The sequence below is a fragment of the Schistosoma haematobium genome, chromosome 2, assembly GCF_000699445.3.
Source record: "Schistosoma haematobium chromosome 2, whole genome shotgun sequence".
Classification (NCBI taxonomy): domain Eukaryota; kingdom Metazoa; phylum Platyhelminthes; class Trematoda; order Strigeidida; family Schistosomatidae; genus Schistosoma; species Schistosoma haematobium.
Window position 1 is genome coordinate 28311821 of NC_067197.1, and position 17194 is coordinate 28329014.

The 17194-nt window shown below is 31.9% G+C and overlaps 1 protein-coding gene across 4 annotated transcripts in view; it reads left to right on the forward strand.

Annotated features, from left to right (window-relative positions):
• The window catches only part of NPHS1_1 (nephrosis 1, congenital, Finnish type (nephrin)), a 171635-nt gene that overhangs the window by 60223 nt on the left and 94218 nt on the right, over positions 1 to 17194 (forward strand). The window contains exon 5 of one of the 4 annotated variants that reach the window (XM_051214810.1): positions 6526 to 6736. The exons of the other annotated variants lie outside the window; for them this stretch is intronic. Within the exon in view, the coding sequence (XP_051067998.1) occupies positions 6526 to 6548 (23 nt within the window). The 3' untranslated portion in view covers positions 6549 to 6736. Of the gene's footprint in view, positions 1 to 6525; positions 6737 to 17194 lie in introns of those variants that run through there. 4 annotated transcript variants of the gene reach the window in all.

Genomic DNA, 17194 nt, shown 5'->3' on the forward strand with positions numbered 1-17194 from the left:
TCTCAATAAATGTAATCAACCGTAAAGCAGTAATGAACTAGTATTACAAAACAATTATTATTACTGATTCCAAAATGGTTCATGATTTTTTGAATAGTGAACTTGAAGAAAGAGTACTTAGTATATTAAATAATACTTAATCTATTTTTTGAGGTGTATATTCCTTGCATATTGAGTTCTCTCAACTCAATATAAATTATATATACGTTTATATGCATACATAATATAATTAGTTACAAATTCAGGTGATTGATTTTGATTAATTTGTGAGTTCTAATCTGGATTAATCTGTTATAATGTTTTTTTGTTGTGGGAATTTCAAATTATCCTCAAAAACTTGGTTAATACTTTCCTTATTGCTTAATAATCAATTGATTTTTCTTGTTCTTTAATGTATGAATGAAGTTACTAAGTAAATTATATTCAGAAAAATTAAATATTCAAGAAATATGTTAAGTAGTTAATGTAATGATCTGAAATGTATATCCAAAAAGGAATAATGTAAAAAAAATGGTTGTTAATTTACATTATATGATGATCGTTACATAGAAACCCTGAGAAACTATTGAAAAAAAACTAAGGGTTGCAAAACAATTATTTTGTTCCATTTCAGATGTTTGCAATATTATCCACTCCTAATAATTGATTTAAGTTTAAATATCCACTGATTCTTAAAATTTTGTCGGCCCTGATTAAAATAAAGCCAGTTCTGCTTTAGTATAAAAGAGGTTTATATTTATGCTTAGACAATTATCTATTATATATATATATAATTGTATCTAGTAGTTGCTTTTCAAGAATAGAAACAATTGAGTATCCCCTGAAAACGAAATGCTGACTGGTACCGGTTGAGAAATTGACGAAACGTAGGGTTTATTCAATAGATATTTAATCCTAATTTACAACGTCGCTGGAGCGCAAAATCGACACTCCACAGACTATGAAACGAAACCGTTTAGAAAACCACCCTTTTTCATTGATACACTGATATTTTTTAGTAAAGCTTATTTGCATTATTTGGCATAAAACATTACGATTAAAAACCTTTCCCATGTTTGTATAACCTAAGACAAACATTAACCACTTCTACAGAGAACAATGCTTTCGAACACCTAAGTGTTCATAATTTAAAAAGTCGTCTTTTTAATACCAACTCTATATGATAACCAATTACTTTATAAACTTTGAATACTCAGTACATGTATGTAAATATACATGTTTACCCGAAACATAGAAATAATACAGCTTGATTATTATGGATATTAAAACCTTACGACCGAATAAAATATATAGGAATCCTGTGACTGTATCCATATATATTTTCACATAGATATCATCTTATCAACTAATTTAATATGAGTAATTATTCCTTAGAAGAAAAATGATAAATTAACAAGAGTCCATACAATGCCTGACCATGTATATTTAATTCAGTTTAAAAATACAATAAATTTAAGTTTAGAATTAAAATTGTTCATGGATGTCTCAATGGTTCAAGAAAAGAAAATTTAACTTCCTTATATTTGATTTTTCTGTTTTGATCCATCTAATCAATAATTGATTTCAACTTTCGATAATGATATTAGAAGACGAAGATTATCAGAACTATGTGATATATTAGCGCAATACATTTCGAACAATCTGGTCACACATATACTTGTTAAGAGCATTTATATATAAAAATAAAAGGTCAACTAGACAGGAAACGGGGTAAGAGGAGATAAGGATAATGATAAGATTAATAATAATAATAATGTGAACACAATTTGAAACCTAATCACTCTGGATAATAAGTCAATATTACCAGGGTAGGTTTAAGGTAAGAACAAAGTGTTTTTGAACACATAAAGGGGGTTTGAATTTTCGTATGGCTAAGGCTTCAATGAACCTTAGTATACGCCCTTTTACACTTTTATACAGCACTACAAAAGCTGAATTTAGATCAATCTTGTGACCTGTTTCAATTATATGTTTAGCAATAGAGGATGATTTCAACTTATTTTTATCAGAAAACCTGAAGACAGTTCGCTCTTTATTCCATATGCTATCTTAGCTACAATTTTGAAAATAGCTCTAAAGCCAATACAAGATATAAATAAAGAGTTCTTATCAAAGTTCTATCGTTTCTAAGCTAACATCATTGTATTGAGAAAAACTATTGTTGATTGTGATTTTGTTTACTCATATAACTAGATTATTCACTTTAAGATATTTGTAGGTACAGTATGACCACAGGATCAAATTTATTGTTGGAATTGTATGAAACGACAGTTCATATTTTAATTTATTTGTGGTAATCGATTATGTCTTGGCAAGGGTAAATCAAATGATTATTCGATAAATTAAAATTATAATAGAAATTATCAGAATGTGTTTTGTGGAGATTTTTAGAAATTTTCACAGATTGAACTCATTGGTCTAGCTTCAACTGACTCATGAGTTCAATCTGTGAAAATTTCTAAAAATCTCCACAAAACACATTCTGATAATAATAATCACCTGCTCACTAGTGACTGACTTCAGGAGACACTTCTGGAGTTCTAGTGAGAAGTCGTTACCAGTGGAGTTCAACCAGGTCTGTTGTGAGATAGGAACTCACTGAAGACAATGGTGTACGGTAGCGCAACTTCGTGGATTGGTTGAAGTTAGACATTAACATCGTTGGATGCCGGCTCAGTGGTCTAATGGTTAGGTGCTCGCGCGCGAAGCCAGTAGGTCCTGGGTTCGAGCCCCGGGTGGTGCGGGGTCGTGGATGCGCACTGCTGAGGAGTCCCATACTAGGACGAAACGGCCGTCCAGTGCTTCCAGGTTTTCAACGGTGGTCTAGCTTCAACTGACTCATGAGTTCAATCTGTGAAAATTTATAATAGAAATATTTAATACTAAATATAGTTTTTGTTATATCTCAATGAGTAGAAAAATTGTATTTCTGACGTTTCGTGACTTAATATAGACCACTTTTTCAGAGTAAGTAAATAACCCAATGCTCAATTTATTTAAAACTATGAAGTCCAACCATAGCATTGATACTTACGTAATAGAAATTGTCTACCAACTAGTTACGTCTTTGTATTGACTTTGTTTGTGTAAAATGAAATGAACATCAAGATATTGATTTCATAATTTGTTTTCTTCACTCTTTCATTCAAGTGAATACTTTCAAAAAATCAATAACTAGTAAAGAGATCAGTGAAATGATATGACTGTTAAATTCCTACCTTACCCATACTTCATATATCCTAGTTTAAACCTAATGAATAATCATCTATATGAATAGCTAAATTTATTTATTACTGTAAAAACAATTGAAGTTCTATATTTTCTAAAGAAAACACTTTTTGTCTCATTAATAAAACTTTCTAGATAACAATAAGTAACCAAATTCATTATCGTTTTATATTTTCATCAATTTCTCGGTTTAATTAAAGATGATTTCGGTAGACTACTGATAATTATTATTCAAATGAGAATTTAATATATTTAAAAATGAATACCTCAATTATTGAATATTGAAAACTGATTAAATTGGTTATTCATTTAGATTTCATTATAAATGAATACATGAACAATTTATTTACCAAATGATTACTGTTTTTGAATATATTTGATCTACTTGATAATGTTGAATAGAGTGTGAACAATAAAGTTGACAGAATAAAATGATTTTCCCATATTTTGATGCCCTATATTAGTTATAAACAATCTATTGTTATAAAAAATAATCTGATTAGAAATAGAGATATTGTAGTGAACAAGAACACGAGTGAGGGACAATTGAATGTTTCTGAACACGAAATTACAGAACATCTCACTAAAATCTGAGAACAATACAGTAAATATTTAGTTTTTCCATTTATATCAATGAATTGTCTCCAACTTGACTGCTTTTTTTGCAAATATCAGTCCATCGTCTCAGATTTGATTGATCTTGAATTTTCATACCAATTATTTTCCATTCCCCTTCTTTCCTTCTCGATCTTCTACTGAAATACATTCTATGCCTGACTATCATTATACACTACTTATGTGGATATAAGTAGCTCACTATATGACGTACTTCATGAATTTATGATGAGTATTTGAATACGTGATAATTAATTAACAGGACAGAAAAGAAAAACAGTAAAACAAGATATTAATCGTGCTACTTATTTGTTGAAAATTATCTTATGAAATGTAAACGCAATGACAAAACAATTACTAATTTTCTTAATAAAAAAATATATAGTTCTGTAATCACCATAAGAAATGAAAACCAGTATGCAAGAAAAAGAAAGATCATTGAACTTGGATTACCCTCTTTTTTGTAAAAATAGAGTGGCTTAGAAATGCTTGATAATGACAGATTGGGCAATGCTAAGCCATAACATTGTCGATTGTTAAGTACTTAGACATTCTGCTTCTCAGGACGGTTAGAGACAAGAAGTTTATAATGTTAAAAGTATCTTATTATATATGAGAAATCTGTGTATTTCTCTTGACAAAAATGCAACAATCCACTAGGTATTTTATTCCTTAACCTTATGAACTATATTCACGTTACCGAATTATAATAAATTAACAAATAACGTTTGGTTTCAAATTCTCGACATCGTTTTGTTAGAAAAATTTGATAAACAAGCTTGTTGTGTTTATTGTTTTAAGCAAAGTTAACCCCAGAATTTCGATATGATTTCACGATAATTGTTTTGCACATAAGTTTTGATGCATGCCCTTTCTAGCTTAAAATGCAGCTTAAAATATAGTGTCAGAAACTTAATTTCATAGATTTTGGCAATTCAAAGACATATTCTGTGCACAAACGTGAACATCTTACTTTCATAAAACTTAGACTGACAATATTCAAACATTTCATTGACATCCAGTAATTTATGTTTTACATGTTTGTTAAAGGATCATACTAATGATTATTATAATATACAATGTTTTATATTATGCAATAAAATCATTCTCAGCAATAAATGCTGGTCACTTTAAGTAATCTAGTATCATCATTTGCCAAAATTAATACATAATTAATTCATGAACGATTATATAAGAATTGATTAAGTACGTAAAAATGTTAGATGGGACATATGGCTTTAAACATTCAAAGACAATGTCATTCAGATGACGATAAACTGATCATGAAACTTTCGTTATTAAATCTATCAACAAAATATAACAAAGTAAGTTATCTGATAGATAATAAATGAGAAACTCGAAACATAGAATACATAAAATGCCTAAATAAATTAGTTTGAATTAGAAAGATAAGAAGAAAACTATACGAATAATTTTCATTGAATTAAACTAGTTCTAACAAAAATTGATATCATATTAATGTGTACAGTCTATTTATACTACTTATAAAAAATCATTATAACTGCTGAATGATTATAAGATTTGGCACTTACTCTCAAAATAAATATCTAAAAAAAGGACACTTTTAGCCTACAAACAGCATAACCCAATCAACTGAATTACAATTCATTGATTCAATACTCAATTGGGCTTTTTCTGTATATATATATATATATAACCTTTATTTATTCATACGAAATTAATGGCTAATTAGAACTTTACATCACATGAAATGTGAATAAATCTCTGGCCAATTGACTCAGAAGAAAAGAATCATAATTCGGCATCAGTAATTAAAATATGAAAACAAATAAACAGAATAACTCAATATGGAAGAAAAAATAACTAGTCATGATTCAAAAAAGTAAGTTATCTTTAAATATTCCCCCCCAGAAAAACAAATGTGGTGGAAAAGTAGTCAACTTGTTCGGACAAAGAGAATACATTTTTCTAAATAGAATGATTCAAAGTGTGACTAACTGAAATAATAATAATAGTGAAAATACTATACAGCATGTGTCAGTTTTTACCAAACTGCCACTAGACTGTTTTTACAAAGTTTATCTGACAGTTTGACATAATTTATAGCACACAGCGAAGAAAATGACAATTATGTATATATATATATATATATATATATATATATATATATGTATATATATATATATATATAGAGAGAGAGAGAGTAGACGTAGCCAACGTATATGTTGTGGAAACTATCAAAGAACTCTGTAAAAATGGGTTTACCCAAAAAATAATTATCTATCAAGAGAGTGATTTTTTAAATTGACATACCGTACTTCATATCTTTCAAAATTATTAATTGTATATATATATGTACGTATTAGCATTAGTATTTTTTTTTCAGAATAACGGTTTATTTAAGCAATATCTGACTTCAAAAATGATACGGTGACATGATACATGTAAGAGAAAATTGTTTGAAAGTGATATAGTTCTTTGGATATATACTGTATATGATACAGTGGCTTCGAATATCTTGTCTTATAATATTGTCTGCTCTAGGGTGTTGTGCTACAGTTTAGTTGTACGGATTTTTGATATGAGGCTATGATGAATACCCTAACATTTAACTATGTCGATTATTTATTATTTCAAAAAATATGTAAACAAATTTAACGAAATAGTGGATTTTTGTTTTCTATGTTCTACCTTATACAGCAAAAAGAAAACAGATCATCTAAGAACTTTGAAAACTGGCTTTGATGTATTCAGTTCTTCCCCGTTTTTCATTTCAAGTATACAGTGAAATACTTTTCATGATTAGCGATTCAATTTTCCTTGTTGATTAAAATATGATTTATTCTAATATCAGTGGTTCTTTAATTTATGGCAAACACTACAACTAAATTGTTTAAATGAATTTTTGAAAGTACGTTTAAGAAGGAATAAACTACAAATTTCTGTTGGTTCCTCAACTTTATTTATTCATATTTTAAAAACTGACTAGTTTTACACTTAAATTCAGCTTTCACTACGACCTGTTGTCCATTTAAGAACCGAAAAGCGTCATAATGCTTCCTATTCTAGTTCTATACTTTTCAACAATATATACTTGAAAACCTCATGTTCAATCTAGTGCTTCACCTTCAGGTTTACCGGCATTTACATTACCATGAGTTTGTTGGATTGGAGACAATGATTTATACTTGGTTTTTATTTGTAGCCCTGTTGCGATTCTGACATGCAAACTGACCGTACAACGTGAGTATGCGGGTGAAAGACTAAGTGCATAGATCAAACTTAAAAAGACTAACCAAGTATCAGTAATTTTTAATTAGTAACTGTCACGGAATGATTTGTCTAGAGCTGAATTCAAATCTATCAAATAACTCAAGCGGTGCACTACCTAGGAAGAGTTCAAAAATTGTACTTCTTCACTGCATTAGTTAAACATTATTCGATAACTTAATGAAAAACTGGTGAGTTTCATGTGCGACTACTTTTGGTAAAGTTCAGTGAAACAAAATGGTGATAGTTAATCTTCAGTCTGCGTACACATCAAGCTTGAAGCAGATTGTTTTCCTAAAATTACTTATGCTTACAACCAAGACAACTCATAATTAAAAAATATAATAGTATGATGAGTATCTAGAACATCAGTTTTTTTCATTTTAGATAATATTCAGCTATCAGTTACTCAACCCTAGTGTGATCCGATCTAAACACTCAAGCATCCCAAGAATTTTGTCTTTGATTTCTATCTTACTGAAAGATTGAAAGCATTATATGAAAATAAAAATATAATCGTAGATAAGACAGATAATAATCTAAGGCTGAGAAAACAATCATTGTCATAGCATGCAATTTATTCAAAATTAATTTATATATCCACATTTTATTATACTTTTATTATACTGAATAGTCACGTATGTTTTGTATACTATGACTGTCTACTTGATTGGTCTTGAGTGATTCTATACAACCAGTGTTATTTCTTATTAATCAGATGCGAAATCACTGGTTTTAAGTGTTACCCTTCATGTGGGTAAATAAACTATTGTCAAATAAATGCTATTTTATCTTGAACAATCAGTCATTTAATTAAGTTTTTACTATTATTACACACTTGCTTACGCCTGTTACCGCTCGTGAAGGAGCATAAACCACCCACCAGCATTCTTCATCCAACCATGTCCTGGACAATCCTTTCACGTTCTTTCCAGTTACTATTCAGCCTTTTCATGTCTGCTTCCAATTCGTGACATAGTGTGTACTTCGGCCTTTCTCTTTTTCGTTTTCCCCCTGGATTCCAAGTTAGCGCATGCCTCATGATGCAGTTTGATGATTTCCTTAATATGTGTCCTATCCACTTACATCGTCTTTTCTAAATCTTATCATCATCATCATCATCCGGCAGCTGGTTTGTTCTCGTCCATAGTGGGCTATTGTTCATGGTATCCGGTTAACGAAGATTCAGAATCCTACATAGACAATTGTTTATAAATACTTGTCCGTTTTTCATTATGTTTGTAGTAGTTCTGTAAGTTTCAACTCAGTACAGTAGAACTGACTGTCTTCACGTTCGTAATGAAGATTCTGAATTTGATATCGGCTGATAGTTTTTCCGAGTTACAAAATGATAATAATTGATATAATTTGTAATGCATTGTTGTTGCAACTGTTGGATGATTATTCTCAACATGGTATCTGATTATGAACTCTATATCGATTGATCACCATGATAGCCATTTTAAGATATAGTCGGACAATACTCATTTATTCATAATTTATTAAATAAAGCAGGTAAAATGGAGAAACAACCGTGGTGTGGGTTACTTATATGTATATAAGTAGTATATAACGGTGGTCAGGCATAGAATGTATTTCAGTAGAAGATCGAGAAGGAAAGAACGAAAATGGAATGTGATTCGTATGAGAATTCAGGAACAATGAAATCTGAGACGACGGACTGATATTTGTGAAAGGAACAGTCAAGTTGGAGAAGATGGATTGATATTTTGCAAATTAACTATTTACTATATGGTTCTCATATTTTATTGAAATGTTCTGTAATTTCATGTTTAGATACATTCGATTGTCTCCACTCGTGTTCTTGTTCACTACACAACGACTACTTAATATATAACTTCCAAGAGCTTTTGTTTAAGTTGAATGCTGGAAAAAGTTGATTATTAAACAGTATTTGCATTGAAAAATATTTTATAAGATGGTCATGAATGTTTCCGATTGATAAAAAGTAAAAAATTAATATTTTGACCGTAACCAAGGTCACATAACGGTTTAAAAGCCCTGATCAATGATTGCATTTAAATAAAAATGATTAATTAGGCAAGCGTAAATCGCTATTTTTTTTTCAAAAGGATCATTGTTTTGAGAAAAACACACAATTTATTTCATCCCATTATTGTAATTTGTTTTACTAACCACTTATTGGAATCACTTAATCACTATGGCGAATTCACTAGTAAATTAAATAACCCATACTAACTGATTATTTACTATGCATGTTATAATGTTTAACAGAAACTTAAGTAATGTGCGCCATACGGTAGATGTATAAGTGGTTTTTCTAATCGTTTTAGTAGAACAATGTAGAACGGGGAAAAAACGAAAAAAATTGCTTTCTAGAATTCATACATATACAATTACTTACTACTTTTAAATGTTGTCAATTTCGGATAAAAAGGATCACTGAATAGTAACAAACTTCATGTCGAAATTTTGTTGCTGCTTTATGAAGCAGCTAGATAACTGAGTGTCATGCACTCGTTTACTTTAGAATGTTTATATGAAAAGATCTTCTTCCATTCAACTATATGACAAGTTTAATGGAGTACATTAAAGTTAAACAGTTTTAAGCTCAGAATGCTGTTAGGTCAGTGATTCATTGCTGAACTCAATTCTCTGTTCGTAAACAACTAATCAAGAAATCTGATTACCAAGCTATTTGAAATTATTGATAGCAGTACTGAGAGGATCATTTAAGCTGAAAAAGATAGATTCGACATTTAAGAAAAGAACATAAAAAATACACATGTATTATCTAACTGACGGATTGGATTTTCAAATGAAATATCAACCTATTATCTAGTAAGGTGCATTGCGTGTTAATATAAAAATATTTTCTATCTACTCTGTTGTTATAAAACATAATCAAATGTGCATTTAATGACATATCCTGTTAGTGGAATGTTAATAGTTATGCAAAAGTGAACAATAATTAGAATAATAAATAATTTTTGTTTTGCTTAAAGTTAATTACATACTCACTAATGTTACCTCTCATGAAGGAGCGCAGACCGCCCACCATCATTCTATGTCCTGGACAATCCTTTTCATTTCTGCTTCCGATTCCCGATGAAGTGTGCCTTCGGCTTACCTCTTTTTCGTTTCCCTTCAGTTGTCGCTTGCCTCGTGATGCAGTTTGGTAATTTCCTCAATGTGCGTCCTATCCACTTCCATCGTTTTTTCTAAATCTTATCATCATCCGGCAGCTGATTTGTTCTTGCTCATAGCAGGCTATTTTTCATGGTATCCGGTTAACGGATATGTTTTTTCCTCGTGTATGTTGAAGCCTACTGATACAGAGACTGCTGATACACTGCTGTCTTGACCTGCATTTGTTGACGTGTATGAGATAGAAGTGCCAGGTCATCTGCGAAGTCCAAATCGTTTAGTGGCATCCAACTCGTCCATTCTATTCTGTGCTTCCACTCAGATGTACAGGTCTTCATAACCCAATCAATCACCAGGTGAAAGAGGAAGCGACACACTAAGCACACTTGTCTGACTCCGGTTCTCACTTACAATACATTTGTCAGCTGTCCTCCACGCATGAATTCGCAGTGTAGTCTGTTGTATGAATTCCGTATGATATTGACGATTTTCTCAGTTACATCATTGTATCGAGGAAGTTACCATATTGTTCTCCTATCCACACTGTCAAATGCTTTCTCACAATCAACGAAGTTGATGTACAGTGTTGAGTTCCACTCAACCGATAGTTCAACAATGATCCGTAATGTCGCAATTTGATCTGTGCATTACCGATCTCTACAAAATTCATCTTGTTTATCTCGAAGTTGGACTACTACTGTGTTTTTCATTCGGTCCAGCAACACTCTGTTGAAAACCGTTTCTGTTACTGACAGTAATGTGATGTCTCCGTAGTTATCGCATTTGATCAGACCTCCTTTCTTTGGTATCTCGATCAGTTTCCTTTCTTTCCAATCTGTCGGCGACACTTGTTCTTCCTCTCAAATCTTCCTCAATAGAACGTGGACCATGTTTGCAGTGACCTCTGTGTCTGAAATCAGTTGTTCAACTGGCATATTGTCAGGTCGTGTTGCTTCCCCATTCTAGATTTGTGTGACTTGTGTGACGGCCATCCGTCGTTGGTGGAGTGACATCTATCGGAATGTCTGTAGGTGCTGCTTCGATAACTCGTGCATTCAATGGAAGTGGTTAATTCAAAACTTCCTCGAAGTGTTCTACCCATCTGTTCCACCGTCCTTGAATTTCATTGATTTTCTTACCTTCTTTCTGCTTGACCGTTCTCTCTAGTTTCCTTTATTTCCCTACTGGTTTCTTCGTTATTTCATATAAATTTGTCATATTTCCTTCTCTTATAGCTTTTTACACTGTCATTACTAGCTCTTCCATATATTTCTGCTTGTAGGCTCAAATGCTCCTGCTCACTAGCTTGTTTACTTCTGTGTACTCAGCTTATGCCTTGACTTTCTCTGTTATTCTTCGACTGTTGTTAATTGTTATCTTCTCGTTCTTTCTATCTTGAATCTTGTTTAGAGTTTTCATAGCGATCCGTTCCTCATGATGATGCTTCTTGAGGACCAGTACTCATTAACAAGTTGAAGTTAGTGCTTATTTGATCCTACTCCTGTTGTCCTCCACAGTTATTTCTTCTTCTCTCAGAAGATCCTGTAAAACTGGAACATGTTGTTAAGAGTTATGTTGAATTCGTTGGGTTTGTCAGTAACTCGAAAGAAGTCTGTATCGAATTTTTGTAGTGCTGTTTGTCCTGTTGTCCAGTGTCTCTTTAGCTTCATTTTAAATTGACCACAACTAGTTGGTGATTTGAAGCTAATTCAGCTCATCTCCTGGTTCTTGCATCTTCAATTGTCCTTCAGACTTTTTATTTATGCGAATATGATCTATCTGGTTCTCTGTGGTGTGGTCCGTTGAGATTCATATGGCTTTGTGTGGAAAAATTGTGCAGCCTATAGTCAATTTGTTGAATGCATATAGATTCGCAAATCTCTGACCATTATCGTTTCTTTCTCCTAATATATGTTGTCCCATGACTTCTCCTTAACCGTTGTTGTCCATTTCGACTTTGGTGTCTCTAACCAGGATGGTCAGGTTCTTTCCTGGCACTTCATGATGATCGACTGCAGTCTCGATTAGAAATGATCTTTATAGTCGTTTTTGCTATCATTTCTGGGTACATGACATTGGATAATATCCATTGTAATTCTCTCCTTCTTCGATGTGAATGATGCATTGATGTTCTTGAGTCCATGAGACTAGCATCCTATAGGTGTATTTCGTGCTTCTTGGACAGCATCACAGCAACTCCCTGAGTGTATGGATTATTTCCTCTTCGTGACCGGAGTACAGCAGCATCTCTCCGTACCTAACCTTTGCTGTCCTGCTTGTGTTTAATGGATTTCACTAATTCTGAGAATCGCCAAGTTGCTATTTGACTGGTCCTCTCGGTATCCCATACTGTCCAGGTGTTCTATGTACCTATAAAAATTGTTGCCCTGGTTGTTAGAAGGGGCATCGGCCTCGTAAATTGTGAAGAATTTTGGCTTTCACCATGAGGCGTTTACTAAAGACAGCGTTTTCTTAGCATGGTTTTTTTTACATGTGATGTGGTTGATGGCCCCACGCCCGATTCTTCTATTTTATTCGGACTTCGGACAGGCAGTAGCCCTAGAAGAGCTACTGGAGGAGTTTTGGTTTAAACTAGTCTGTTATTATTACGTAATTCATTCAGTGGTTATAAACAGATAAAAGATGCATTGCTTTCTAGGATATGAATTAGGGTTTTAGAAAATGAACAAACTTAAGTGACAAATAAAATCAAATCAAGGGGTTTTACTCTCTTTAGGCTTTTAGATAAGTTATACAGCGTCTATTTATAACTCTCACCATCAATAAGTCTTCCTTCAAATGATGAAATTCAATTCAAATCAGTTTTTTTCAGCAAAAAAGTAACTATTGTTTTTTATTGTGTATGTGATCTATTAATAGGATTGTTTGAAAGGGATTACTGAAGTAATCAATAATGATATGTATCTGTATTGATGTCATTATAGTCCTTATAGTGCAGTGCTGAATATTAAGTTATAGTTAATAAATCTCTTGTATTGTTGAGTTTGTTAGTGGTATCGACGAGGGCGTGTAGAATGTTGGTGAAAATGGTATTCGCCTTTCATTTAAATCACCACTGATTATTGTGAATATTTTATTACAATTAAGCATTAAAATTCATTCTATTGTGGCATATGCTACTTATATCGACATAAGTAGTATATAAGGCTAGTCAGAGATAGAATATATGGCATCAGAAGATCAAGATCGAGGAGGAAAGAACAAGAACAGAAAGCAAATGGTATGAAAATGCAGGAACAACGAAGTCTGAGTCGATTGATTGATATTTATGTCCCGCACCCCGCGGGATCGTGGATGCGCACTGCTAAGGAGTCCCATACTAGGACGAAACGGCCGTCCAGTGCTTCCAGGTTTCCAACGGTGGTCTAACATCAATTAATTCATGATCTCAACCAAAAAGTTTTCAAAATACTTTGAATGCTACTACTTTTAAACACCTGTTATCGAACAAAATCCATCATAACGTCACGTCGTTTCAGCCCACTGAGTGATATTATATTCATTTGCACTGGGCATGAAATAATATGATATTGATTCATTTTAAGGGACCTAATAGTGTGAAAATCTAGGTTTCACAGAAGCATCAGCGGTGAACCAAGTTGCTCACTGGTAAATTACTTTGGCTATGAAATTATGAAACTATGATCTGAATTATATCAAAAGCATTTGTTACCCAGAATATACCATGATGATTAGAGATAACATGCAGTCATAATTTCTTGGCTATTACATCTTATCACTAAAACGAAAATTTACAATTTAGATGATGGTTAGAGGGTAGTCAACAAGAAACACTGGACCCGGGTTTCGTGCTACTTGGCACTCGTCAGCAAGATATACCTGTAATCTTGAGGAAACTGGTACTCCCTGGCGGATTCGATCTCGTGTCACCCAGCTCCATAGTCAGAGACGTTACCACTGAGCTGTCCGAGCCGCGACCGACCTCCTGTAGGACTGAGATGTAATCACAATTGATTGCAAATGAAATACTGCCTTCCTTAATTTTCTAACATTTTTATATTTATAGTAACTCGATTTCTTCATTAGAAGTCTTGAGATTAGATTACGTATTTAGCTAGATATAGTAAAATCTTACAACTAAGACTAGTAGTATTCAGGCAACAGTTACTTACAAGATCAATTTGGATGGCTTAATAAAATGATCATCCGTTATGTTTTAAAAAAAAACCATTTTAACTTCAAATTTACCAGATTACCTGAACAGTTTATTATATTCTATTAAATAACAGTATAACAATACCATGTTTCATAGGCTTCATGACAAATAAGATAATTTTGTTAACCGATAGATAGATAATTAAAAATATAACATCGCATTATATAAATTATTCAAAGAAATTATTCACAGAATATAATGAACAATAAATGTTTTAAATAAAACATATCCAAGTTACACTTGAGTAAGTTTCAATGATTCTATAATCTAGAATACATTCCGCTTTTATTTTTAAGTATGTTTACTAGATTGAGTATAAAGTTAATAAAGATGGGCAAACAATTTTTAAGGTAGTGTAATGAAATTAAAATTAATTAGGGTATTACATTGATAATAATACAATACAATGTTATTTATATATTGAAAATGGATCAGAGTGAAAAAGTGAAAACAGACTATGATCAATTTATTAAACTAGATTAATTGATTAGGAATTGTAGTCATTTATCATGCTGTGTTAATCGAAGATGCTAAACTGTATGATATTCCATAAAGTCAACATTAGACTCTGTGAAAAACGATAGGACGTTTAAGCGTTTTTTTTTAAAAAAAATGGTCATCTACAAATGATGCGTGATTTATAAAGGCTAAAATAAATTCTGAATTGCCTTCATTCAATGTTAAGATCACCTATAGTTAGTTGACATATATGATCAATAACAAACTAGTAGTAAGCGTTGGAGGAAATATATGATAAGATGAACATGGATTACAAAATAGCTGAATAATATAACGTTAGTTAACATTCGTTAAACAGCATTCTACGAACGAACAATGTATTCATTTTGAAGACTGGCAGGTTAATCATAGACACTTGAGACAGTAGATAATTTCAAATTAATTTGTTTATACATGGATCTTTGTTAGAATCTAAAAACAACTCAGTCTCTTTGTTGCTGTGTCATAAAGCAATTACATTGATCATTCTTTGGTTCAATACTTATTTATCCCTATATGAAATACTACAACTAATAAAAAAATTATTACTTACGATACTATACTACTGCAAGTTTTTCTATCTATCAACCCAGTAAATAAGCTGTGTTGTAAAGATCTGTGTACCATGATATATCTATTTACTCCAAACTGTTTGTATTCATACCAATCGACTGGATTAATTAAAAAGCTTGATTGGCTGAGTAAGAAAATGATGCAGTATGTCAAGGTGGATTGATGACAAAGTAATTTCTTTTTGTATTACATATAAACTGATCCTAATAAGCCACAAGGTGAGTGAAAATCATGACAAACTTAATATACTATCACATAGTTATCATAGCACAATGTTATATGTTAATGGAATAGAATTCTTACCTTTAAAAGTTTTATTAGGTGAGTTCATGAGTCGATCTATGCTATAACATCCTAGAAAACCTCGAAGCACTGGACGGCTGTTTCGTTCTTGTATGGGACTCTTCAGAAACGATCATCCACGATCCCACATGAAGGTCTCAAACCCAGGACCTTCGATCTCATGGGCGAACACAGCCTATAGACCACTGAGTTCCCGTTCAACGGTGTTAATGTCCAACTCCAATTGATCCATGATCTTTCCCAACAATTCACACATTGTCTGAGGTAGATACTTGTCTCTACTCGACACGGATCGGACTTCACTAACAATTAGCCAAGAATGAAGTAGTCATCAGACAGTTGATATATTTCTACTACCAACTCCACAATATCCACTATTTAGCACTGATAAGTAATATGTAGTTTGACTGAATATCTTTTTTTTTCTCGATAAATTTCAAGAATTTTTGTAGCATTGAAGAGAAATCGGTCAGTAAGTGTGGCATTAAAGTGATCTATTCAACTATTAAGCACACAACCTATGCATACAATGCTTGAGATTGTAAAATTATAATATTCTGAAAAATTCATTATGAGATATGTGACCATCTAAAATAGTTTTAAAATTCAAAATATGGAAACAAATTATGTTGTTTGATAACGTTGTCTTATAAAAAATCTCCTACCATTTATTCTCGACAATCCATTCCATAAAACATGTTTGTTGTATCTTCAAGATATACCTATTCAATTAGTCAGGTAGATACTTGTGTAAACTGGAAATCATTTATTTACTGAATGATTAGGAAGAAAATACTGAAAGTTAAAAAAAGCTAATTTACTCCTAAGAAACTAATTCTAACATGGAATCAATAAAATAAACTTAAAACAAGCAAACCGACTTGTATAAAATAATTGATTATGGTTACTGAGACTGTTGGAAACCATATCAACCGGAATGTTTTGAGGCATAAATTAGATTAGATAAGAAATAACTACTTGTTCTACCTCTTGATTAGTTATTTCAGTATAGGGAATAATAAGATTCAAGAAACAAAAAATATAATGAAAAGAGAAGTTTCCTTTTTTAATGGATTCCATATTAAATAACCTTTATTAAAAGATTTCGACATCAAGAGACAGTGGAAGCATTATTTTTTAGGGTTTGGGATGAGTCGAAAACTACTGAGACATTTAATTAACAAATACAAAGTTCTGATTTTAAATTTCAGTCTAGTGTAATTATAGAACTTCATCTTCCAATATAATTCGTGAGTTGCCGACTCACTCTTAATTTTATTGAGTACATCGCTAATGGCTTCTAACTGAATCAAGATTGCTCTGTAGAAAAACGATATTCATCCTTATGTGCCCACTAAGTAACTTAGAGATATATTTATCGAAAACAAAGCAGGTTCC